The 26,640-nt window shown below is 41.6% G+C and overlaps 2 protein-coding genes across 8 annotated transcripts in view; one reads left to right on the top strand and one right to left on the bottom strand.

Moving 5' to 3' along the window:
* The first annotated feature begins 808 nt into the window (after window positions 1–808).
* Window positions 809–7,310, top strand: NTAN1 (N-terminal asparagine amidase). 2 transcript variants are annotated; one of them, XM_065850360.2, is made up of 10 exons: window positions 809–971; window positions 1,895–1,997; window positions 2,081–2,146; window positions 2,716–2,824; window positions 3,804–3,877; window positions 5,143–5,196; window positions 5,673–5,726; window positions 6,230–6,327; window positions 6,693–6,806; window positions 7,111–7,310. In XM_065850360.2, the coding sequence occupies exons 1-10, from the start codon at window positions 891–893 to the stop codon at window positions 7,135–7,137; spliced, it is 780 nt and encodes a 259-aa protein (XP_065706432.1). In that variant the 5' UTR covers window positions 809–890; the 3' UTR covers window positions 7,138–7,310. The 2 variants fall into 2 exon arrangements, with proteins under 2 accessions (XP_065706432.1, XP_065706431.1); XM_065850359.2 differs by having other exon boundaries at window positions 6,998–7,310.
* Window positions 7,311–7,584: 274 nt separating this feature from the next.
* The window catches only part of PDXDC1 (pyridoxal dependent decarboxylase domain containing 1), a 30,366-nt gene continuing 11,310 nt past the window's right edge, over window positions 7,585–26,640 (bottom strand). For 5 of the 6 annotated variants that reach the window (XM_065850536.2, XM_065850533.2, XM_065850535.2 and 2 more), the window contains 18 exons: window positions 25,438–25,627; window positions 23,227–23,295; window positions 22,667–22,745; window positions 21,799–21,883; window positions 20,920–20,968; window positions 20,711–20,812; window positions 20,341–20,466; window positions 19,189–19,239; window positions 17,914–17,977; window positions 16,228–16,316; window positions 15,714–15,819; window positions 14,541–14,712; window positions 13,849–13,967; window positions 12,928–13,049; window positions 11,727–11,819; window positions 11,538–11,634; window positions 10,263–10,367; window positions 7,585–9,415 (listed from right to left, as the gene is read on the bottom strand). In XM_065850536.2, the coding sequence (XP_065706608.2) occupies window positions 9,153–9,415; window positions 10,263–10,367; window positions 11,538–11,634; window positions 11,727–11,819; window positions 12,928–13,049; window positions 13,849–13,967; window positions 14,541–14,712; window positions 15,714–15,819; window positions 16,228–16,316; window positions 17,914–17,977; window positions 19,189–19,239; window positions 20,341–20,466; window positions 20,711–20,812; window positions 20,920–20,968; window positions 21,799–21,883; window positions 22,667–22,745; window positions 23,227–23,295; window positions 25,438–25,627 (1,981 nt within the window). In that variant the 3' untranslated portion in view covers window positions 7,585–9,152. The other variant, XM_065850534.2, reaches the window with a different exon arrangement.

Here is a 26,640-nt window from a genome sequence, read left to right as displayed (position 1 = left end):
AAGTGATGCAAAGCATGACAGAGAAATATGTGCAGGCATGGAAGGTCCGTCCTGTTGTTGCACAGTTACGTGTTGATGGGACTTGCTTAAAACAAAGATTCCGTGAGGAACTCCGGGTGATCCTGCGGTCTCCGAGAGCCCTGGTGCGTGGCTGTGAGCACAGGCACGGGCTGGGGCTTTGCTGGAGGCTCTGTCCTGTGAATGCTGCGGCTGGTTGGACCTGGGAGTGTTGGCCTATCTGGGAAATACAGCGTGTCCTCTGAAGAAAATGCCTGCTGCAGCTGTTTACTTTCCTGAGAGCTGGATGGGAAGGTGGAGCCGGGTTCCTGGTTGTGTTCTGGCTGTGGGGCCCGGCCCGGCGTGTCCCCTCCTGCGGGGTTCAACTGGGCTGCTGCCGCCGTGGTTCTCCTGTTTGGACGGGGGGAAGGAGGGAGAAAAAAATTGTCTTCGGGGAAAAACTGTCGTCTTTGGGATCGCCTGAATGTTTGTTTATGGCTGCTGGAGGGGGAGAGAGTGGCGTGGGTTTATGTGTAAACTTAAGGGCTTTGTCATGGTTCCTTCCAAAACGATTTTTTATAATAATTTATGGATGTCTCGCATCTGCAGGAGGGGTTTGTGCTGCGTTAACGTGTTGCGGTCGTTGGGCGGCGACACGATCCTTTCAGCGCCTCCGCCCGCGCTCCGGCGGCGGCCGGGATCAGCCCCGGCCCGGCCCAGCCCCGGCCCAGCCCCGGCCCAGCCCCGGCCCAGCCCCGGCCCAGCCCCGGCTGCTCCCGCGGGCGGTGCCGCCGCTGTCCGGCCCGGCCCCCTCCCAGCGGCCCGCGCGGCGAGGCCCGGCCCGGCCCCGGGAGGACGCGGAGACGCCGCCGCGGGCCTGGGCGCTGCCCGCGATGCCGCTGCTGGTGAACGGGGAGCGTATCGACCTGGCCCGGCCCGCGAGGGACCTGAGCCGCGCCCACCCGCACCTCGAGGTGAGGAGCGGGAGCGCCCGCGGTGGGAGCCGCCTCGGCCGGGGCGCGGGGGGCGGAGCGGGGCGGCCCCGGGCTGAGGGAGCCCGGCCCGGGGCGGGGAGCGCGGCTCCGCACCGGCGCGTTCCCCGGCTGTGGCGGCGGAAAGACGCGGGTTGAGTGGAAATGGGGAAAATACGGGACCGGGGGCGGCCGGGCCACCCTCCCGGGCTGCGGGAAGCCCCCGGCCGGGTCTGTGCCGACTGGCAAGAAGTGGGGATGAAAGGGAAAGCAGTCACTTTTCGGAAGGTCCTGACATCATTTCCAGTGTGTAAATGTAACCCTGAGGGTGACGGTGAACCAGGAATTGCTGACCTGGTTGGGAACACGTTTCTCATGAGGAAATGTTTCTTTATGGAAGCGGAGGTTTTGCTTCTGCGTATTTGATAAAGTGTGGTGTTTTCTGAGCCCCGCGCTGGGAACGCGCCGCTGGCCTGGCCGGGCTGTGCAGCTCTGCAGGGTCACGGCCGGGACGCCGGGCTGCCCGTGCGCTAAGCTGATAAAAAGAGATATTTTGATAAGTACTAAATAAATATGCTGGATTATGGCAGTAAAAGTCTGAAACTTTTACACCTGTCCTAACTAAACTTCCACGATCAGCTCTGGTATTGTCTAATATAACCTGTGCCAAGTCCTTCTGCCTTTTTATTGTACCTCTATCATCTATAAAGGAGTTTGTCTGTTTATGGAATGATGGGATTTAACAATTAACTGGATCAGTGGCAGGAAAGTGAAAAATTTTCCAAGTTCAGAATATTCCATAACAGAGAATCCGTGTGTTTCTTTCTGACCGGGCTCCCTTTGCTTTTCAGAACTGATGTTTCTGTCAAGTAATGGATACACCTGAGAGTTCAGCCACTGTGGTCTCTGTTATCATTTATCTTTAGGAAAAGGCAAAACTTCTGAGAAGTCAGCCTGCTCGGGTCGTGGAGCCCAAAGGTCTCCTCTATGTCCAGCAGAGGGAATTTGCAGTGACCACCCCTGAAGATGGTAGGTGGGAGCAGAATGTTTGTTCTCCTGGAGCGACGATTTTCAGAGCGGAGTCCTTACGGCGTTTCTCTCCTTCAAAACAGGTTCTGTTTCCATTCTCGGATCAGACGACGCAACCACCTGCCACATAGTTGTGCTCCGACACACAGGTATCGTTAAAGGGCATTCAGAACAAAACCTGTACCCCCAAAATAATCACTGGGTGATGCTGCATTCATAAAATAAACTGCAATTATATTTATATTAACTTGAATTGCAAAAAGTCAGGTGTTGTATTAACTGAGCGACTTGTTCAAAGAGTCGGGGTGTTCAGTGTTGGAGATTCATGTTCTGGCTGGTCGGTGAGCAGATCCCAAACTTGATCTGCTCCTGTGGCCGCGCTCGGCAGCTCAGGCCTGCGGGATTTGGTGTTACAACAATAACAGAGGGAGAATTTGTAGAGGGATCGTTGCTGCGTGCCTGGATTTCAGACACCAGAGATGTTGCCTGGTCTTGGTTAAGAGGGCACTTGTACCCTTTGCATGATTTTGGTGATTTGATAATGCGGCACATGACGAGGTTATCACCTCATTTGGTCAGCCCTCATCTCCTGCTGGAGGCTGCTCTCCCGGCAGGGCTGAGAAGGTGCTGGGTGCAGCTCTTACTCTGCTACGGTAGCATAAACTGTTAATTATTTTAATAACGGCAGCGTAACAGCCTCTAACAACATCTTCCTCAGGCAGCGGAGCCACATGCTTGACACACTGTGACGGGTCGGACACGGAGGCCGAGGTGTCGCTCATCATGAGCGCGGTGAAGTCGTTCTCTGACCCCACGGGACGCGGAAGGTCAGCTCTGCTCCGCTCCTCGGGTGCCGTTTGCACAAAGGTTGTTGCAAATGTTAAGGTTGGGGGATTCTTATGTGATTATATGGGGCTCAGAGAAGGTAATTGTGCAAGCAATACCTCTTGATCAGGAACCACACGTAAGGTTAGAATGATTTCCTTGACTATGATTTTGAGAGCATTTTTAACAGTGGCTTAAAACAGAGTTCTGCTCTGAGTAGTGTCTGTAAAACTGCCATCCTAAAGTTTTATGTTTACAGTCTTCCATTTAAATTCTGTTTCAGATGTGAAGAATCTTCCAAACAACTTGCTTTTGATTGGTCTTGTAAATTCCTCTTGGGATCTGAGAATCCATCTGGGCTTTTAGGAAGTCCTGCATTAAAACAAAAATGAAAACAAAACCAAACAACATCAACAAACAAACAAGCAAACAGAGGAGAGGGGTGGGAGAGCGGGGGAAAAAAGCTCTGAAACAGAACTTAGCGAACAGTGGTTTCCTGGATGGGAAGGTTTTTGCCCTTTATCAAACTACAGTTTGACAAGAACAAGAACTCACTGAGCTTGGAAGATCTGGTTTCTAAAAGCACATGATTTGTCAGGGCTTGTCCTTACATAGACACTTTTCAGAGAAGAACCTTGTTAATGACCCAGAGTAGTCATGAGGTCACAGGAGCAAAAGTCTTTATGTTTAATTAACCCTTTCTTGGGAACTGGAAGGTGGTTACTTAATCCAGTCCAAAGCCGCAGCGCTGGCCCTCGGAGCTGCTCCTTGGTCAGACAGAATTGCATGCGCGAGTCCCTCCGACTTTTACATTTGTGCCAGTTCCTGGGTGACCCCTGAGCCATGCAGAAGGGAATGACCATCAACACATGAGGCTTCTCCACCGCTCGCTTTGCATTCTGGGCTGGGGATTATTTTGTGAAGCTGTTGACTTTGGGATGTCGTTTTAACTGCTGTTTCCTGTTATTCCATCTCTGTCAGGCTGGAAGTGCACCTAGTTGGAGGTTTCAATGATGATAGGCAGTTATCACAAAAACTTACTAATCAGCTTCTTAGTAAGTTCACATTTTTTTCCACTCTCATGTCCAAAAAAAAAAAAAAAAAAATTCTGCCAGGCTTTGGGTCCTTTGGGTCCTTTGGGTCCTTTGGGTACTTTCCTTTGGGTCCTTTGGGTACTTTCCTTTGGGTCCTTTGGGTACTTTGTTTGTTTGTTTGTAAGCTGAGCCCCAGCTGCTCATGCAGGAGATGTGGATTCCTGCTGAAGGGTGTTGACCCCAGAACTCGATCTGAAGCGGGGTTGGGCTCCTGAGGCTGCAGCCGCTGTGGGCTGGGGAGGCTGAACTGGGCGTTTCTTCACGGTTTATATTCCAGTGGGTAGAACTGGAGCTCAGCTCAGCCAGGCTTGATTCTTGGCTCTGCTGCCGAAACGCTACGTGGTTTGAGTCCAGTGTTGTCACCGTCTACGTCTATAGATGTGGGTGACTTCATTAGTTACTATTAATATCGTACCTTAATGCGATGAGGTTAAATTTAATTAGCATTGGGAATTGTCTGATGGAAGACGTGATGTCTGTTTATAAAAAAATCTATAGCCTGAGAAGTGACTGTGGTGCTTTATGAACATATTTGGAACATGAACCACCTGCTCAGCCCCTGTCCGTGCTGCGGCTTGTGCTCAGCACCATGGGCTGCAGCGGACGTGGAGGGGACGGAACAAAATGGAACCGACAACGGTCCTGGGAGCGTCCCTTGTGGCCATCGCACCTGGTGATTCCTGTGTTACAGCTGCCATGGAGTTCTGTACAGAATTAAGTATTTTGGTTAGCTTATTTTATTCAACCTTCTGACTTTCATGCATCGAATTACAATTTGAAACAATAACGCTGTAGTGCTATTAGCATTTCAAAAATAGGAGAAGTGGTTTTTAGCTGGTCTGTGGGATGGTGAAAAGCATAATTAAAACACAGCTAATGAAAGACTGGAATTGCTTACTATATATGTAATATTTCAGGGAAATAAATGTAAATATAAGGTCTTAAATGTGTAGTGAACTAAAGTAGACCTGATGTGATGCCAGAGCTAAACCAGTCTCTGTATAAGTGGCACAGCACTCTTAGCATATTTTTTGCCATTACAAGCGCTACTCGCTGCAAGTCCTTGTTCCATTTAATAGCCCTGGTGTTAATTTTATACAAGTGAGTTTGCAGCGGGTCTTCCCATTGCTGTGTGCTCTGCGGCGGGTGCGTCTGCCCGCCCGTGGTGCCCGGTCCGTGTGTGGTGCCCGGTCGCTCTCACACTGCTGTTGTCCTTGTTGCTGCAGGAGCCTTCCATCTCCAGCCCGATGAGCTTCATTTAGTGACTTTCTGCGTGACAGGTGAGAAAATGTTTCCTTAGGTTTTGAAGTATCCTGGCTAAATTCCAACTGCAGGTAGTTTTTTTTTTTTCCACACATGGCTCTTTTATCTGCCCTGTAAGAAGGAACAGAGTCCTCCATAACGAGTTGTGATGTTTTATTGCCGGTAGTGTGTGTGGTAATTTCCTTTTCTATTACATCCAGGTTGTATTTCCATCATTTTTGCGTTTCAGTGCTGTTGGTGACTTTTACATCTTTGACACTTGGCATCATCACAGTTTTGCGTTGTGGTTTTTTTTCCCTGTGAATTGCCGCTGTGGAAAGCGGAGCGGCACCGGGCTGGAGTTCTGCTCCAGGCCCCGCTGTGCTGGTGTGGGCCTGTCCTGTCTTTTTTTTTTCTGTCTTTATGCAACATCCACCCCGTTTTTCCCTGGTAACGAATGCTGCAACTCAATGAATCAAAAATTGTACAAGTTTGACTTTTTTTTTTTTTACAGAACTAAATGACAGAGAAGAAAAGGATATTCACTTTCCAATAATTTATGGAATAGGTGAGTTAAATTAGAATTCAGTTAGTTTTTTGTAATTGGTTGGGTTTTCAGATTTTTGTATTAAACAGGCTGCTTTTAATGACAGGGTAGAGTCCAGCCGAAAAATTCAGTGCTGCCGTTGGAGGTGTTGGTAGAAATAGGAGTTTTCCTCTGGTGCCACAACCGGGGAGCTGCACACAGGGACGTGGCGTGAACAAACACAAGCATTTTGGTTCACTGGTCTTTGGCCAATATCAAGCTACTGCACTTACCTTTGGGGTCAGAATTCAAGCTTTTTGTTGTTAATTTTGTATTTTTTCGAATTAGTTGAACTCTGAAAATGTTCTGCAATATTGCAATGCTGCCAAAGCAACATCAAAATAAATAGAAATATACTGTCACAGGCCAGAGAGAAATACAAGAAGAGTATTTGGTGTGGCCTAAAGTTCCTGCAATGTGATCATTTCAAACAAGTGTCTTGTAAGAATCCACTGTTTGTGTATTTAAACTCTCTTTTCTCCCAGCTGTGAACGTTAAAACAGCAGAGATTTTCCCTGCAACCTTCCCAGAAAAGGGGCCAGATGAGGATTTGCGTTCAGCCCATGTTTTAACAGGAGCAACAGTGAGTAAAAATAATGGCAAGAAAGGGTATTTTTGCTGGAAGGGGAGACCAGTTAGGGGTAAAATGTCAAAAGTTTGAGGAAAGCAATACTTTAGTAATGCTGTGTCAGTAACAAACCAGATGAGGAAGATGGAGGAGTGGAGGGGAAGGACAGGGTGGAGATGAAACCCTCTGAGCTCTTGGGGGTCAGGGTCAGCCTGGTCCTTCCTGGGGCAGCACCAGCAGCACAACTTACGTAAAGAGATTCAGGTCACAGGTGTAATCCCTGCAGTTCTGGGTTTGCAGCAGTTCAGTGTCTCATTTGTCAGCTGTCCCCTTCCCTCCGTGCACCCTGTCTGACACATATGGCCCCACTGTCCTTACAGCTGACTAACATTTATGATGCAAAGACAGAAGAGCTGCACATTGGGCCATATTTCTGGAGGCCTTTCCCATATGTGGATTTTTGGCTGGAACAAGATGATAAACAGATTTTACAGGTACCTGAAACTGTCTTTTTTTTTTCCTCCATTTAGCTGAGTAGAGCGAGGGGTGGGGGCTGATGGGCTGTCAGAACTTTCCACAGTGCACTGCCTGGGGTGGGTGGGAAATAATCTTATTAAAAGGCAGAATAATTGAGAACGTTGTATTCTGAATGTCAAGCAGCTCTTGCCCCCATCTTGTTTTTCAGAATCTTTCCACATCACCCCTGGCTGAGCCACCCCACTTTGTTTCCCACATTAGATCTACATTAACATTTTTAAAAGAACATCCATTTCCATCTCGCTCCCTATTTCCTGACAGGAAACCTCGTATCTACAAAAAAAATGAAGAAGGGTTGTGGGAACAGGTTTGTTCTGACAAGATGTAACCTGGAACCAAACACCACAACTGCTTTAGGGAAGTCTAGGCTTGCAAGAAGAGCAATTTGTTGGAAACAAGCGTATTGCTGGTCACAAATAATATTGTTCCTGTGCTTTTCAAAATAAAGTATTTTGACAGAAGTAACTTGCTTTTTCTGCATTACTTGTGTAGGAATTGCTGCTACTTTAAAGCAAGAATTTGGCCTTATGTTCTCTTGTTCCAGTGCAGTAAACTGATGAGTACAGACACAGACAGGTGGCAGCGCTGTGCACCCAGGAAGGGGACTGATTACATTGACTATTTAAAATACTTTAGAAAATGACTTTCCACACAAAGTGAAAGACAGTTGCCTACACTTAACGCTTACTAACATCTAGGGAAGTATCCTTCAGCAATTAATTAATTCAAGAGTAATAATTTGAAGAATCTTTATTGAAACATTCAGAAAGTATCTAAAGAACAAAACTCATTCCAACAAAACTACTGGTTAAACACTTCCAAATATAAAAACATTAAAAATTAATCTGTGGAGATAGCTTTATCCCAAACAAATTACTCTTATTAACATACTTTATTGCACCAAAGAACCCCAGAAGGAAGACTAGTCAACTTAGTTGTTTTTGCACTTCAGAAAGATTGCACTGATTTCCCTCAGTCCCCCTTGTTCACACATCCCCACCACACAGGCTCCAGGAGCTGAAAGTCAAATCAGGTGCCAGTACAGCTCCAACCCCCAGTTTGTCAGATGACCAAGGTCAGTCCTACTACCACTACAACCCATCTTACAGTTCACCTTTTAGGGGGGGGAGAAAAAAACCCCAAACAAAATCTAAATGAAGCAAACTGCAATACTTGGATCCAGTTCTACAGGGATGGGGTGGTTTTCCCCCAGAATCATGTATCTTTGGGAAAGGAAACTTTTCCAAAGAGCTCCTTTACACACGAGGCTCTGAAAATTTGCAGCAATTCATTAAGATAATTTTGGGGGTAGGGGGACACTTCTCCACCTTAGAGGTTGATTTACCCAAAGCTTTGCTTGTGCCTTTAGTCATTGTAGCCATTAAGAAGGTGTGCTGTAGTGTAGATAACCTATATAATTTCTCTCAATCTGTGCAATTCCTGCCACAGGTAAGTGTTGAAACCATCACAAATGTACTGTTTTTTCAAGCTTTACTACTACTAGCTTTAAAAATACACAACATAAAGAACTCTGGTCACATGACAAGTGTGCTCAGTAGGATTTGGTTTGTAACTGGTGTGCAAAGGAAAAGGGGTCCTGGCGATCAAGTGCAGCGACACAAGCAAGTGGCCGCTCCAGCACGCACGGGCACTAGATCCTCAAAACATCGATAACTCACTCCCTGCTGTCCCTGCGGCCTGGGCTGGGCCCCGCCGCGCAACGGCAGGGAAAACTGGCAGATGGCAACAAGCTGCTCAGTGACACCGATGTACCCGGCAGTCACTGCTCACAGCTGCCAGGTGACCTTCCTAAGGGGAAAAAAGAGTGAGATAGAGCTAGTGGTGCCTGCGGGAGCAGCTACACTGGATTTGAAATATTAAAAAAGGTAAACAATTGGCAGTTGATTATTTTTTAAGTGTATTAGCATAAAATTAGTTCATTTAACAATTATTTGGTGCACCTGTATCCTCAGGTTTGGCTGATCGATTCATTACCAACTACACTCATGCTTAGGAAGAACTGCCAACAGCTTTTACAAATGGTTATGAGCAGTTGATGAACTTCACTAGTACTTTGGTGACACTGACATGTAGAGGATTAAAGCAACTGTAACAAGTGTAAGATAAGACAAATCTCTGTCCCATTGGGGGAATTTATGTCTGTGCAAAATCCCAGTTACTCAGTTACAGTAGTTATTACTGTATTGGCGTGTGGCACTGGTCACGTTTTAAATGCGTCATTAACGCCCAGGCTCCCGGGGCTCAGGCCTCCTCCGCAAAGTCTGAAACCCACCATCAGGATTTTATCTTTGACTTTCTTGTTCCTCTACCTTTGTACAGTTGTTTGGCGATTTGTCACTCGGAATGTCCTCCGTGTCTTTAGTTGTCGCCTGTGCCACCTCCTCCTGCTCCTCTGTTTTTTCAGTCTCTGAAGGTCCTCGCTCCTGGGCAGGGGACAGAGTCGGGGGTCTCTGATCCATCCTCTCCAGGTCATCGCAGTGACTGACTGAGCTCGTCTCGCTGAATCCATCAGAACTTCTCAGAGACCTTTTAAAGATTTTCTGGCCTGTAAAGTGTTTGAAGAATGCGGTACCAATGAAGGCTGCAAATACAAAATGCTGTACGAACAACTTCAATTTCAAAGAAAATATCTGAATTTTATAACTGCAAAGAAATAGATTCAGTTTTGGTGCTGGCTTGTACCTGAAACACAGACACATACTTACAGCTACGTACACACGGCACCAGCACTCATGTTATTCTGTGTGAACAGAAACTGCTGAAATTCAGCTGAACACTGAGCTGCCCATGTACTCAGTGAGGTCACTCAAGGATAAAAACTTGTACTGAAAATTGCAAGCTGGGAGCCAAACAGCTCAATTGGTGAATTCAAACTATGGTCTTCCTGACAGGCAAATCAACATTAATTGCTGTAATAATGCAACTACAAAGAAAGTGCCATATATTTAGTAGATCTTCACCTTAGAATGACTTTGCCCACAAAATACTGGGTAGCAACAGAAATGCAGTGGCTAAAATACACAATTATACATTGTCAATGCTTTTATTTCAAATAAAACTTTTGGCTTGTTACCTGCTGATTTTCAAAACTCAATAACCTCATAATATTCCAGAGAAAGATTCCAGACTTCATAGGCAGTTGGCAGTTAATGGGATAACAGCTCCCTGTAGGAAGATTTCCTTCCCAGGAAGTATTCTTGGGGAGAAAACAAACAGGGCTGGTGTTCTGTGCCGTGTTTAAATTCAGGTTTTTAAGGCAGACTTGAGGCATTAGAAGATGAGCTCTAGTTCCAGATACTATGAAAGATGGAAAATCATGCTGGTTTTGTGTCATGCAACTCAGATGGCAGGAGGTTTCAGCAAATTTCAGAAATTAAGATGTAGGAACTTACCAGGAAGTCTTTGCTTTGCAAGGCTGGAAGTAGGAGTTGGTGGCGGAGTAGTGCCTGTTCCTTGGGCCTTGGATACGTACGTAGATTCTGTGGATTCTAGAGAGCCTGCGGGTTAAACAAAAACTATTAAGTTGAATACAGCACAAACTAGACAAGGTTTTTGTCCATCTGTGTTTATAAGGTGTGCAATCTTATTTTTACTGCACATTTCTGAAACTGCACATGCTGGGTTGAGTTGAAACTGCAACTGGTGGTTCCCGAGTGCTGGGGCTCCAAGTGCTGAGCCTTACAAAGATGAGTAAGGTTTCCCCACGCACTCTGCAATGCTGCTACCCCCGATACTCCTTTTCTCTTCTCCTCCCAGCTGCTGAGCGGTGCAGGTGGAAGGGGTGTGTGGCTGCAAGGGGAAACCTGGGTTCTCTGACCTAAGAACCTCCCCGTTGGGCACATGAGGAATCAGAAAGTCCCAACTACAGCAGAAATCCTCCCTCGCTGCTGACACACAGACAGGCGCTTGTTCTAGGAATATTCTAAGGATATTACAGTGAAAAATTCTAATTTCAGAAAGCATGATATTAGTATATCAGTCTTAATTAAGTAAAAGCTATAGACAGGTCTTTTCACATCACCAAACATGAATTACAAAACAATGAGTAAAAGCAGACTCTTCTACATTGTAATATTTCATTTATTAGTGTCTCCCTCAAGGCCACGCTGATGCCAGTCCTCAGCTTGTCCCATCAGACCTGACACTGCTCAGCACGCAAACCAGAACGTCAGCAATGCGGCAGCAGCCAGATGGTGTGAAACCAGGACAGACAGTGACATCGAGCTCCCGCAGGGCAGACACCCCGGTGCGGCTCTGCAAGCACACGCCAGAGGATTCACCTGCACTTTCACGGAGAAACAACGTTCCAAGACCTGAGCTACCCCGCTAGCTTATGTAACTATAGACACAGCATAAACACCAACCTGTTGCAGCATATGTAGCCAAAAGTCACATAAATTATTCCTCTATTAATAAATGCCAATGTCTAATTAGTTCTTTTTTTAAAGTGACTCAACATACAAGAATAAAAAGTAAATGTACAAGTGAGGTTAGAAGATTGTCTTATGGAATGTAACAGAAACAGTGAAAAGCATGTTGTACAGCCTAAGGGTGGATTATGTCACTCATTATCAAATCAGCACAAGAAAGTGTGTTGAAATTTTAATTTAAAATTGGAAACAGTCCTAACGACAGCACTACATGGCTGCAGATGCCCCAAGTCCTACCTGCTGTTAAATTAAATGTTCTTCCCTTTGGTGAGGCTTGGAATGGAGAAAACCAGTTCAGCACAGAGCCCACCACAGGTATCTGTCGCAGCAGCCCCTGGGAGCACAGAGGGAGTGGTGGGTGAGTAGCCAGCCCACGGGGGATAAGTTATTTCAGGTTTCCCAGGTAACTTGGGTTTATGGCTTTACCTCTTCCAGAAGCCGTTCTTCATTTGCTTTCTGGAGCTGAAGTTGTGCTTCCTGTATCCCTTTTCTAACAACTTCAGTCATGTTTTCCAACAACTAATAAAAACCAGAAATTATTATATATATTATTTGGACTTGAAATTGTATTTTTAATTCAGGTTTTGGGGATGTAAACACTGTAATCAGATATTTTTCTAATTTAAGACTGTATTTGGCAATCACTATTTTGTTATGACTGTAAATTAAAGAATGTACAGGCTGACTGCAAGATTTTTAAAAGATATACCCAGAGGACAGAATGTCATGTTTTTAGAAATGAACTTGTGACCCAAATTCTTCAAAGATCTGCTTGGCACAGAAGTGTTTGTCAGATGCTGAATCTGACTGGGAAGAATTTTTAGGTTTATAGAGTACATTTTGCTTTCTAGAAGCACCCAGGACTTCAACCGGCCCCACGGTCAGGCAAACAACCCATCTGACCCTCAACGGAGCACAGGGGCTTCAGGAGTGGCCAGAAAGTCTCCAGAAAACACTGCTAGAAATATTTAATTGCCAAAACCAACATATTCCCATTGGTGGGAATAGGATTTCTGACATCCTCTTTTTTTTAAGTGAGGAAATGAAATGCCCAACAGCAGAGGAATGAAAGGACAGATTTTCCTTTGTGATACTGGTCATTTAGGGATTCTACTTTAAAGAATATTTGAAGAACTCTAATCAGGTAAATCCCTTAACAAAAAGGAATTAATCATCAGCTTTATTACTTCAACAGGAAATTCATAATTTCCATTTTTAAGCCACCCTTTTTTTTTTTTTTTACATTTTAGGGCACAGTCTTATCTTAGAGATGGTGGAAACAACCCCAATCCCAGCTCACAATCAGCCCCCACCTTCCCCTTTATTTAGTTTTGACATCTTAAATTTTAGTGATAAAACCAGCCTGTTTCAGTACTAATAAGTTTTTCATTAGAACTAATGAACACGGGACCACGAACGTTAATCAGGACACCCTCAGAATATCATAATCCTCTAACAGAAGTTCTCTTTATGCGGACACAGATTATTATTTCCACAGTCATTAAGACTGTTTATTACTGGCAAATACAGTTTACTTTCACAAAGAACAAAACCATATCCTGAAGTCAACGTGGAAGGGAAAAAAAAAAAGAGGTGCTGGAATACTCTGTGATTTATTAATACGTACTCTGGAATTTTCTTCAATTTCTCTGCCTGTTGCTGCGATAGTTTCGACTAATTCGGACACGTCCAGGTCCTCGGTCACCATGCCAATATAAACGCAGTTCTTCTGCCCGCCAAATTCAGGACCTGCGAGCGCAGGTCTTCGTCACATACAAAACCACATTCTCGCCATAGATGCCACATGCATGCTTGTGAATTGGGAAAACTTAATATCACCCCCCCGCTTCAGTAATTAAGTAGAATATCCACACAGGTATAAATTACGCAGACTGAAAAAAAAGCTCAGCCCTGTGGGTTTTCAGAAAGAGAAGAGAAAACAATATCTAAACAAGAAAAACAGTGGATATTTTATACAGCAAAGGAGTTGTAAAATAAGTATCAGGGTTGAATATGCTTCAAACTCGTTACTTTCTGTGATTTACCCATTACTTGGTTTCACTAGGGCGCTATATTTTTGAAAGCTAGATCAGAGTTCTGAGAAAGCAAATTAACATTATATCAGCTATAAGGTGGCACTATGTAAGTGTGAAAGTGCTGCTAATCATCACAAGAGTCACATGAAGCTTTTAATGCACCCCCAAAAAGCAGTGAACTGGCCAGGGGCTTTCAGCGAGATCTGCTTTTTGCTAACACACAGGAAACTCTGCTGCTTTTGTCTGTTCTGACACAGAAACGCGTTTGGGTCTCGTCGCTCAGTTTTCACAAGTATTTCTGAGAACTGTGCACTTTGCTCACCCCGCACAATGTTTATGGGCTCAAACGGGTGAGGAGGACACACAACTACAGATGTTTCTGCAATAATCATATTCCCAGCAGTGTAATTCTGCATTGTAACAATGTATGTCCAAATGACCTGTTGAACCCTTCTAATACAGCCAGTGACATGACTCAGCTCCAACAGAAGTTTTTTAAATAGTGCAGTTACCCAAAGAAAAAGTGAGATCCGACTCCAATTCATTTAATTTTTTCAGAAGTTCTGTGTTGATTTTTTCCAGTTCCTTTTCCTGTTTGTCATCATTCTTCCCATCACTGTGATAGTTGTATCTTCAAACCAAACCAGAAGATAGTGATTTTGCTTCACAGTACATACAAAAATACATACACAGATTTCTACAAATTTCTGTATTTTACAAACCAAAAACCTCAAAACAAGATCAACAAGTTTACTGCCACTTATCATTGGAGATTTGGGGGTGGGAGGAGGTTGCTTAACTGAACACAACAGATCTGTAGATAATATATTGGTTATACTTCAGATGCTCTGACTGTACAGAATCCTTCCTAGAAGCCTCTATCAGAGGATCAGAACATACACTTGCAGGGTTTTATTCAGTGTATTAGTGAATCTCACAATAGATAAAAATCTAAGCTGCCTCCAATATTAGAACTGTTGTCCTAATTTTGCTAAAACAGCTCTTCAGCTTTTCTTAAAAAAAAAATAAAATCTCAAAGTAAGCAACATGAAGAAGGTAATTCCTAAAGAGCCCTCAAAAGCTTCAACTGGGCACAAAGCCAGCAAACAAGACATACAAATCACCACTAAAGAGATCACATGTTCATTTCTGTTAATGCACAGTCTATCCAAATACATAATGAAGAAAATATTGAAAAATTTACCTTACAACACCTAATCCTGGCCAGCTGAGATCTTCAATATACAGCAGGCCTACAGTTCTTCTAACTTCTCGCTCAAATTCCTCTCTCAGTTGCAGTGTACTTGTCAACACTGGTATCCTCATTTTTAAGCAGTCTACTAACTGATCAACATCTTGTATTTCAGTTCCTAGAACTAAAGAGCTGATGTGTTAGTGTGTAATAAAAGTGAACAGACACACACAGATGTCTGAATTAAACAATCAGAAAAGAAGCCGGTCTGTAAGTCAACCGTAATTCACAGATAGTATTAAAACACCTTGATCTATGTAACAGTGTTTTTTTCTGCAGTTATGTATCCACTGATACATCAAAATGGAAATAGCTAAGGTTTTCATAAAAATAAGCTAATCAAAAGGATTTTCTGATGTTGCAGACTAATCAGGACAATGCCCTTTTCCATTATATCACAAAAATTCCTCTTCCTGCAGCCAAACAGATAATGACTTAGAACCTAACAATCAACCAACCATAACAGCGTCACCAAGTGATTTATTCAAAAATGTACATTCCTGTGTGCAGGAGGATTCTCTCATGCCATGTGTCACCCCGAGCTGTGGCAAGTGCTCTATGCATCCGCCGAGTCTAAACGAAGTTTGTACATGGTGCTGGCTTGAATATGAAATTTAAGACACTTTCCAAAACACAGATTCTTATTCCCCCCATCAGTGATTACAGAAAAAACCTACAGGTTTAGTAAATAGTTGTTTTAATTATGTAGCTATATTGTGGACACAAGGACCATCTCAGCGTTGAAACACCTGTGTAGAGAGGTCAAGCATCTTGTGTTAAGCAGCTGAAACAAAGGAAGGGAGGGATGGTTTACCCTTTATATTTCTTTTATAACTGTCAGAAACAAAGATCTTTTTGCCTTGCTTATCCTACTGAATTTAAAAAATAATGAGTACAAGTCTTTCTCTGCAGAGGCAGGGAGGCAATGTCACCCACAGCAGCTGAGGTACCTCCAATGCACCCACTGCCAAGGCACAGAATGGTAAAGCCACGATAGTTTTGTTCATAAAAAAAATCCTCACCATATGAGAATATACTGGGGAGTTTCTTGATTATACCTGCTCTTACACCAGGAGATTGTTGTACAATCGTACAGCAACCGCCGTTTTCACAGGAGGACGTTACCTGCAGCAGTCATGAGGGGGCTGAACCGCACACACGTGCCCTCGTCTTCCAGCTCCACCAGGTCGGCCCCGCTGGTTGGGACCAGCTGTGCCAGCTGCTCTCCCAGCTGCCAGCGCAAAACACAGGGTGAGCTGCACATGTAAGTCAGAGGTTCCTGCAAAACTGTCACTAAGGATACCATGATTATTACAAAATGGACCCAAAATGTACTCAGCTCCCTGAAAGCACAGGTTTCTAGAATTAATCCTCTTAAAGAAAAAAATCCACTACCAAAAGCTTCAGATGCAGTAATAATTTCAGTAGTAATCACATGTAAAACAATCAGAAGTGTGAAAGCAACTTTGCTTTAGAGTGAATTAATCTTTTAAAACCAAAATGCCCACTTGTAACAATAACAGATCAAGAATAATTGTCAAACTAATCTACCAAAGATTTGATAACTACTGCTGAACCCCTGGAACCATTCCACTGTCACTTCTTTTTTCCTAAAAGAGAAAAAAACATCCATTCTTACCCACTGATTGAAAGTGTCATGAACATGTCTTTCGTTGCTTATTATGGGGTGCTGAATAGCTGAGGCCTGGGCAGCATGTGAGGTCTGATCTGAATCCAAAGACATGAGAATCACAAGAGCGCATTTTTACTTAATTAATTAAACAAAAGGCAACCTAAAATTCAGATAAAAGACAACTACATTTCCTAGGTAATGTAACACATCTACACGATGTACTGGACCTCAAGCAAACTAACAAGGACTTTTTTTTAAAGGTATGTTGAACATGACAAATACTACAAGCAAAACAGAGAATTAGATATATTTGTTTTAAAAACAACCAATAAAATACTTCGCTCAGTTTTGAGGTTCAAATGCCTCAACAGAAATAAAAACATTTTTTTCACAAAGCAAAATCCTGTCACAGCAGGCTGAAATATTTAATTTGATGCACTCAGCTACTTTAAAATCAAGTTTTAATGATTACTTTCTGCTATAAAGCACACAAAAATGCTACTAAGAATTATACATTATATACAAAACATGCAGAAATTGCCAAAGATTCCATAATACAGCCTTATAATTCAAGAGGGTGACATGTCTCTAGTAAAGCTTTTCAAATAAATGCATCCATGTACAAAGCAATCCACCAGCTCACCACTCCAAGATGAACAGGTGTACTTTCCAAGTGCAACCATGAATTAGATTAAAACCCAAAACCACCCTCCCCCATGCCCAACATGAAAAATCCACAGACAAATAAAATCAACAGTTGTAACAAAACTACAAAGTTTTGTAGCAGTCTTTTGTCTCATCCCAGCTTTTCTCTCAAGTAGCAAGTGACAGGATGAGAGGAAAAGGCCTCAAGTTGCGCCAGGGGAGGCTGAGGTTGGATGTGGGGAACAATTTCTTCCCCGAAGGGCTGTGGGGCATTGGAACAGGCTGCCCAGGGCAGTGCTGGAGTCACCATCCCTGGAGGGTTGGACAGACGGACATGAGGTTCTCAGGACATGGGGCAGTGCCAGGGCTGGGTTGTGGTTGGACTCAATGACCTTGAGGGTCTCTTCCAACCAAAATGATTCTTTTCTTTCTAAAGCTGGACATTCCACCTTTCCCCCTCAGAGCACACACATACAAACACCCCAATGTGCTCCTCTGTCACTGACAGAACAATACTCGGCCAAGGATGTTCTGCTCAGAGCCACGTACGATGTGGCTACTCTATATGACTACTGCCAGAGTCGTTCCTAACGTGTTCTTGCTCTTTTTAAAAAGATTGCAACAGCAAGCGTAGTCAGTAACACACAGAAATGTGGTTCTTGCAACCAGCTGCTAGAAGTTGAGAGGGAGCAGAAAGCTTGAACAGAGCCAAGGAAGATCTTCTGTCCTCAGCACAACCAGAGCCGGCAGCCTCGGAGACCTCCCCAGCTGCTCTCCACATGCGGTCACACACAGATCTCTCCTCACTCAAGAAGGCAGAACATTGTTTGCCATGGAAATTCAAAACACTGCAGTCTAGCTACATAAAAGCAGCTATCACATGTATGGATTCTATCACTGGATCATGACCAGCATTCACACCTTTTCTAAAACCTTGTTATGCAAGAAAAGTGCACTACAGAACATTTACCTCAAATTAATTTTACAAATTAGGAGTTAAGCTGTAAAGAGAGGGGGTTTAGTTTTGTTTTTAAATAAATCACATACCTCTATTTGAATATTCACAGAAGAACTTGAAAACCACCACTGGCGAACTCAGTTCATCTTCAACCTTAAAAATTAAAACAAATATAGATATATTTTCACACATATTTTAGATGTAACGCAGCATATAGTTCTTAGACTGCTGAGTAAAGCAGATAATTTTGTTTTGACAGCAGTAACAATGATCACACTGCCTCAGTATGAGAAGTTAACTCTAGGAGTGTGAGCAAACACAGGGAAAGTCAATCATTATTCAGATTATTCAAATAAAGCAGAATCGTATTGATTCAAATTATGCATAATTAAAATTTGGGCACTATACAGCAAGAAATCTAAGAATGCTCATTCGCAAATATACCGTACTAAATAGTTAATTTAACTTTAAGTATTTTCAGACATTAATGTGTGAAAAACCAAAAAATCTCTTGGAAATTGCCCCAGAATTACTGGAGAACATCAAGAAAGTTCCAGAAGAAATAACTGATAACTGATGATAACTGATTCTACTTTGGGGGTAGGAGAAACGGGCTTGGCAGCCCCTGGAGGCAAATCTGCGGCTACTTTTCACAATCCTACAAATGCAAGATTTATTTTAGTAGAAGTGGGAAGTTCTAAAGTAATTTGATCTCCCAAGGCCACTAATACTCTTGGAAAAGCAATTTTTACAGAAACAGTTATTGTCACTCAGATTGATCCATGAATTATCTATTGCCCCAGAAAACTAAGCTGAATCTATTTTCTGATTCTAATTGACATCAAGTGTCAATTAAAATTGGGGGGTTGATAAAATCATGAAACCCTGTTGAACGGGACATCTCACAAACTGAATTTGGAATGAAGACATTAGATGTACTTTCTAAAACTATTTCTGGTGTAAACACCTCATCTGGGATAATTTTTGTGTATAATTACACAGGGTTCACAGGATCACCCCAACAGCAGGGGAAGATGCAGCCCAAATGTATTAGAGAGGCTCACAAAAACTCGTTTCACTGGTATTGCTGAACAAATCCATAGTTTAAATGGAATTGAATCAATTTCTGGATGTTGCTCTGTCAGCTCCACTGAGTACACGAATACACAGCAACAGAACAAATACAACCAAGCCATGTAATTTCCTTGAATGCCAGAACTTACCTAGAAAGATACCAGGCACCTTCAAAACAATGGTTATGATTTAAGTAATATTCTAAAATAACTTTTAAAATCAAAGCTATTCTTATCATTTAACAAGCAAATACTAAGCTATACAACCAACATATTAAATATAAACTATACCGAAGTTTTAATGAAATCCAGGTTTTTCAAGTTTTCCAGCAACCTTTGGCTCTAGAAGGGAAACAAAAGGAAGACACAAACACACAGTTTCAGAGGGTGAAAATTATTCTGATAAACATGAAATAGTCATTACTGTAGTTTCTATTTCTGAACAAAACCCTACGAGATGTCAGGAAATTCATCCAGTTCTTATTTGTAAGTTTAGAAAATAATGGAAAAAGATTTTCTGGTTTTAGTAAAATGTTGACTACAAAGCGATTTTCATCAAAATAAAGTCTTAGTGCCTTTGTTGAGAAAACTCCAGATATATTACAACTCCGTTAACTAACTAAAGCACACCGTGTAGCAGAACAGTTAACTTCTGCAGAGCTACCATAGCAACTGGTTATGATAGCTTTCCTAAATTATTTTCATTAGAAAAGACTGTGCTTTAAGACTATTAATAGAATGTTATAAAAGCTAAGATCAATCTTACATGCCACAAAAATCTTAATGACTAATACTTTGTCACTCTTGTCTTTTGTGCCAATAGCTTCTTCATTAACCATTACAGCAACTTGCCATTCTGCCCTTCTTTCAGTAAGTGCTGTACCTTTCAGGAAAAATGTTTTGTATATAAATAATGCATTTTTTAAACACATTATACTGGACTTTCATTTTTCCTAGGGTAAGGACACAACTTCAAAACCAGTGCACTTGCCATTGTAAAAAAAAAAAAAAAAGAAACTATTATTTTAGTTTACTGTTGAGAAAGGATGAAGTCTTTATAATTTTAAAAACTAATAAAGTTTATAGGCTGATATTAAAAGTACATCCCTCCCGCAAACACTCCACTCTGCTTTCATAGTTCGTCTGTAACATGACATGAACCAATATGCTATACTGTCAACAACTACAGTATTTTTAGTTGATTCTTCTACAATGCATTACAATAATCAGAGAGGTGTATTAACAATTATTATAAAACCATTCCTAAATGGTGTCCTCTGACAGGCACTGCGATACCGCTTGTACTACCCTTGCAATCTGAACCTTGTTTCTGCTTGGAGACTCTGACTGTTCAATCAGGAGGTGGGGATTCTTAGGAACAGTCTCAAACCCACACTCAAAGCGGCAAAGTATCCATGAACACCATACTCACGACTCGCTTACCAGCTGTGAGGCGTGTTTTATCCTCTCCACAATCCCGTCATGGCCCAAGTACTGCAAAGAGAGCCACAGCGGCAGCGCACGTAGCTTCTCCACAGCCTGACTCGATGTCAGCCCCGCTGCTAAGGACTGCGGAGGAAAACCGAACAACAAACTGCTATTAACCTCTCTTCAACTATTCCATTTTTGACAGCTTATGGGATGTGTCACGGCTTAAATAGGGGAGCTTTTGCAAATTATAATTTAGATGTTGCCACGGTTTATTGCCACCTTGCTTTAAACCTTGACAGATTCTTATGAACAGGACACTATGACATAATTAAAAGTGAAGTCTCAAGATCTTAAAGAAAAATGCCTGAGAAGCTCAATGTACCAAAGATGGATCCTCGTGTCTGTAGAGCGTCACTGCAGGAACAGCCGGCAGACCCAGCCAGGAACCCGGAGTCAGAGTCATGCTGTCACACTTTGTAGCAGCCTGAAGTTTATTACAATAAATGGAATATAAGCCATACATATTTTGATTAGATCATGACCTTAAAATCTAGAGCACGTTATTACATTTCCAGATGTAGTAAAACATACCAGTACAGAAGAGGAGACATAACCCAAAGCCAAAGTTGCCAAATTCACACTAGAAAAATAAAGCAGTTTTAGCACATATTAAATATGTATTAAGAGGCAGCATTTTAACCTTCAGTTTAAATACTTCATGTTGATGTGTAAAGGGAGGTTACTTTTGTTTGTACGTTTTTCATTACTGGTGCAGTAGTTGTTGCTACTTAGTATTCCAAGTCTGAAAACCCCAAATCCATTTCAATCTAACTTCAGTCCAACCTCTGGGGAAATCATTCCCTAAAGTACTACCCCATAATTCAGCATCAATTTGGTATCAAAAATAACTCAGTTGCAAATATAGTACTATATAATGAAATACCAGGAGAACCAGAGTCCAGTGCTCAAAAAAACATAACCTTAGAGCAATTAAGTCTTCATGAACATTGTCTAATGCTTGGAATTTATTTTCCTCATGGTTTAATCCTCCTCCCAGTTTATGCTGCACCCTGCACTGGCAGCAGTCTTCCTGACAACCTTCATTAAAGTGTCATCTCTTCCACACTCATTTCATTCTCAATAATCAGTGTATAATGGCTCCCCTGACTTGTCTTATAAGGCCTTTTTATTTGGATTCCAAGCTCTTCAAAGCAAGGGGAGATAAGATTTGAGCAAAAGTAACCACTAACATATGCTGAAATAACTACTCCAATTAATTTTTCCTCTGTATGTACAACAATCTGTATTTCATATAACGACAAAATTATAACCATATAACATGCTTAACATGGCAAAAATAAACATGGTCCTATGGCCCCTACCAGCTTGTTAGCTGTAAAATTACACGCCGTCCGTTAGTCAGGCTTTTTAACAAATATAGTTATGTAAAATAAATGTCAAGTTTCATACCCTTCTACATGGAGCCACATATTATACTGCTCACAAAGTTCCTTCAGCCGGTCAAGTTTGTCTGTGTGCCCAGCACCTGGGGTCCCTTTGTTGAGAAGGAAAGAAAAAAAAAACCAATCATAAAGGGTAAGCAAACAAAATGGGGCTCGACATAAAAGGCCCTCTTGTACTGTTGACAAAAGGAGGATGTTTAAAAAAAGCCCACTACACAATATTTGTATCTGGTTCATCATGACTTATGAGTAATCAGAATTCTAGACAAAAAATAAAGCTATTTGTTTGGTTTGTCAACGTATGTTAAAAACGCTACGAAATTTAGACGTCCTAGGCACTCGAAGACCCAACAGCCTCAGACAAGAAATGCAGAATACATTTTTGATATGTTCCAAGTATGACCTCAACTAAAGGAAACTAAACCAAAATTAACATCTCGGATGTTTTTCCAAGTCCAAAGCAAGTAATAGTTACCACCTTCATTTGTACTTTAAAAAGTGAGCAGCTTTGTTTAATTAACTAGAAGAAGAATATGATTTTTAAAGCTAAAGTTGATGCCATATCCATTAAAAAATTCTCACGTGTTAATATGAAACTGATTTTCAACAAGGGATTTGCACTCACTCAAATAAGTTCTAGTCATATTAATACATCAACTGACAGAAGCAGAACTGCAGCAGCACAATCCAACTTAAATCAGTTAAATAAAAGCCCCTCTATACAAGTATTTATTGTGTGGTCATTAAGATATTTCCTGACATTTTTTGACATGCAACTACTAAGCTGGTTAAGAAAATATATTCTTAATTTGGTTTTCCTATATATTCATGAAATAGCGTGGGGTTTTTGATTGTTGTTTGTCCACAGTACTCACCAGCATTGGCCACAAGCAACAAAGGCAGTTTTCCAGACCCAACATCATCTTTAATTAATCTGTCCAACAAGGCAACATCCTATTACCAATAAGAAAAAGATACGTATTTATAAATATGTTTGTCAAACAATACGGAATTTTTTTTGCTGAACTGGTAAGATGTGTTAAGAGTGAAAATGGACAGTACTCCAAAGTCCTGTCTCTGTGGTTTGCAGTTTCTTCTTCTCAAAGGTAAAATAACCTGAAGGTCAGATAAAGCATTTGTGAAAAATACAACACAAATACATTAGATAGTTTGTAAACGTACATCTGACTACACTTCATTTAGAAATCTTGGATTAAAAAGCACCTTACCACATGCCAGTAAAAGTATCTTGCAAATGACAAGACAAAGATATAAACTGCTGGCTTTTTAGATATCAATCTACGATTTGTACAGCTGTAACACCAAAGACAGAGGCTGAAAAAAGAAGTCCATTAATAAGCTTTTCCTAACAACATACTTGACATTAATTTAATGCAGATAAAAAACCCAGAGCTCTCAAGGAAGACAAACTTACCATTTGATGCTGAGATCCAAACATTGTGTTACAAGGCACACGGCACATGCAAGAAAGGGGTAACCCTAGCTGTAACAAAAAAGGTGGAAGTTTAACAAGCAAGACATCTCATTTCCAGCAAGCACAGAAATAGAACGGGACACAAAAAAGATGAAGGAGGCCTGGGGAATCAAGGTCTCTTACATTTTGCTCTTTAAATTGGAAGATCACTAGACAGGTGAAATCTAGTTGATCATACCCATCACTGAACAGATGGTTCAGTAAATTAAGAGAACTACAGTTACAGACTAGTTTGGTTTTATCTTTTCATTTAACAGAAACTGAATTAATGTCTGATTACTCAGTTCCAACTGTCTGCTCTACCACGTACACTACTTCTCAAAATCTAAGATAGCACGCTATCACTTTTAAGTTCAATGATCACCTAATGTGGTCGGGTTACGTTATACACCAAAGATAAGTTACCACTGTTATTGGCAGGACCTTCTCTGTACTCAGAAGCAAAAGGCTCCCAAAATACTGATTCTTACCAGTATTTCTTGTATCAAGATGTTTTGGTCAATAAATACACACAACACTTGGCTTACCAAAGACACCAACTCACCCCAATGAACTTTTATCATCTACTTTCAAAGGCATTTTGGCCAAGACAAGTTCCATCTATGACACCATTTTTATTTCTCTGCAGTCTACATTTTTGATCTGTTAGCAGCACCTCTGCTGCCTTCACCAAAGACCTGAGACACAAAGGCCCTAAGAACTTGACTCTGAATTTCAGCACATGGTAATTCTGAAAAAATATGAGTGCACTGAGCGTTAGGTATGCAATACGGAAGTCTGTAACAGCCTTAATTAGCTTATGCAAGTCTACAAACATTCATGAAATAAATACTTTGCAAACCCAACAAGTTTTAAACATAATTAGGAAGAACTGAGTTTCTTTAAAGCACTGGGTTGTTGGGGTAATCTTGCTATTGCAAACACGACTTTTTGAAATGGGATCAGCACAGCCTACTTCTCCCTCACTGTTTCCCCTTAAAAAATTATAATGTTTATTGTAAATAAGTGTACAGGGCCATCATGCAATACAAATTTTGCAATAACTCAGTGCCTGGAAATCCCGTATGTTTGGGCTTGGGTCTTTGTCACTATGATCAACAGTTTACGTAATGCATAATGCAACCTCGAAACAAGCACTTGTGGTTTTTTTCTTTGTTTGTGTGGTGTTTTTGTTGTTGTTGGTTTTGTTTGTTTGTTTTAAAGATAGCATGTAGGATCCCTTCACTGGAAATATTAAGAACATTTCTCTTCCTCCCACTGTATTTTTGCTGCGAAACACAGACTGTAAGTGCAACCTGAAAGTATTTTTTCCAGGCAAATGGTTTTAATTCAAACATAGAGAATCATAGAATAGGGACTACAGCTACTGAGGTTACTCCCAGTATGGACTTTGCTTCCTTTGCCTATGTTTTGTAATTATGTTGGAAATCAAAATTGATAAAGCAATACCAATGTACTGTATAATATTTTTGTATCACTAGCTTGCAGATATTTGGCTGGCATCAAAGTATGGTTTCACCTCAGACTTGCTTCCTCTCCCACTCTGTTGTGCTGCTGTTCAGTCACGTTGCTGTTGTTTCTACCATGAGGAAAAATCAGTAAGTTTTCAAAATCAAAGTTATGCTTTTCCTAAAATCAATATTTTTTGATGGCAAAGCTCATTCCTCATTCTTCAAAATGCTCCTTTTCATTCTGTGTTTCAACAGGCAGACACATCATGGTAAACCTTAGAAACATGTATAATTTTATAAGCTATAAAAATCTATTATGTCCATAGAAAGGCAAAGAAGAGACAAGGAAGAAAGGAATCTGCTCATGAGGAACACTGATGAAGCAAAGATGAGAGCTGCAGAGAGAGCCTGCTCATCTTGCCTGGGGATACAGGTATTCAGTCAACATAGTAGCGTTGGGAAAAATCTGGAAGAAGCTTTACTTCTAACAGTGGAAGTTCCAGGTAGACACATGGATTGAAAGGGAAACTTCCACTGACCCAACCCAACTGACCAGACTGCTGCCAGTAGTGCACCTCTGTACTGCCCATACCAGCCTCCTGCAGGAAAAGTCTGAATATATTGTTTGAATCTAAATACCAAGTAGGCAATATGAAGCCAGGTTCTACTTGCAGCTAAAGTCCCAACAGATCCATTTTACCTGGTTGCAGAGAGCTTGGCCCAGGCCTGTTCTAGCTGCAGAACTGATGTATATGACAGGCTGCTTAGTATACAGCACATTAAATCCTTCTATTGTATAATCTTCGTAGCGTGTGTGAATAACAAGTCGACAGATTTTTAGGAGGCCTTCACGGTCATCCTCATGATAATATGCTGATCCATTTTCATACCTGCAAGAAAAGTTGAGTAAATATGACCACCCAAACCAGCAGCCAGTTCTGTGACTAAAACTACACTGACCACAGAAGAAGCTCAAAACAGGACAAAGCAGATAGACAAATAAAAAACCCTTCTATTTTCCCAGGATAGGGTAAAAGGAAACTTTGATAAGTCAGGCAGAGCTTAACAATGAGGGACGCCTGATACATATTTTCATTTAGACTCAGAGATAAAGAAAGAATAAACATCTGGGTTCCTAAGGATTTCTTTCAGAGTTCAATACCTTACCTACTCTGAGTGAAGAGAGGAGAAAACACACCAAAGGCTTCATCTGGTTTTAATACATGTGTAAATTCTGTACTGCTAATTTTAGAGACAATGCAACCTGACATTCTCTAAGTTAAAGTTCATAACATTTGAATGAGACACATGAAAAAAGGTAAATGGGCAGAAACCTGCAAGCTCTATTACGAAGTGACAAATCAAGATATTTTGCAATACCCGAAATTACTGATATAATTTGTATTCTAAAGAATTTGAAAACAAGACCACAATTTAGTAAAACCTATTCAGCACACTGCAAGACAGTTTTCCAGATGTTTTAAATATCTGAGTTACATAAGTATATTTTTCCCCAGGAATATTTTAATGATTTTACAGTTATTTTGCCTTCAATCTGATTTATTAGGTATGTTTTCTTGGGACTCATGGGGTGGATGGGTGTCTGCTCCTTCCCCACTTTTTTCACCTTTCTATGCAAACTCAAATCAGCACATCAACATTTATAGTCAAGAAAGAGGAGCAAAGTAACCAAAGAGGAGGTAAGGTCTGAGTGTTCTACACGGAGGGCAATCCTTCAGCAAAGGAAACAGCAACTGTGGAAGTTGTAGGTCTGTCGATTCGTTAAGCAACTTGCAAGACAGATTTTTCTTTTAGCATTTCTGTGAAACACCCAAATCACTGGTCTTGCACAATTTAAAGAGCAGCATTTATCAACAAATGTACTTTTTCAGATGTTATCACA

Source organism: Patagioenas fasciata, chromosome 15 (assembly GCF_037038585.1).
Source record: "Patagioenas fasciata isolate bPatFas1 chromosome 15, bPatFas1.hap1, whole genome shotgun sequence".
Lineage (NCBI taxonomy): Eukaryota > Metazoa > Chordata > Aves > Columbiformes > Columbidae > Patagioenas > Patagioenas fasciata.
This window is presented reverse-complemented; position numbering and strand designations above follow the sequence as displayed.

Coding starts and splice junctions, on each gene's coding strand:
- NTAN1 (XM_065850359.2), top strand. CDS start 891: ATGCCGCTGCTGGTGAACGGGGAGCGTATCGACCTGGCCCGGCCCGCG. Junction 972..1,894: donor GCGCCCACCCGCACCTCGAG/GTGAGGAGCGGG, acceptor ATTTATCTTTAG/GAAAAGGCAAAACTTCTGAG. Junction 3,878..5,142: donor ACTTACTAATCAGCTTCTTA/GTAAGTTCACAT, acceptor TTGTTGCTGCAG/GAGCCTTCCATCTCCAGCCC.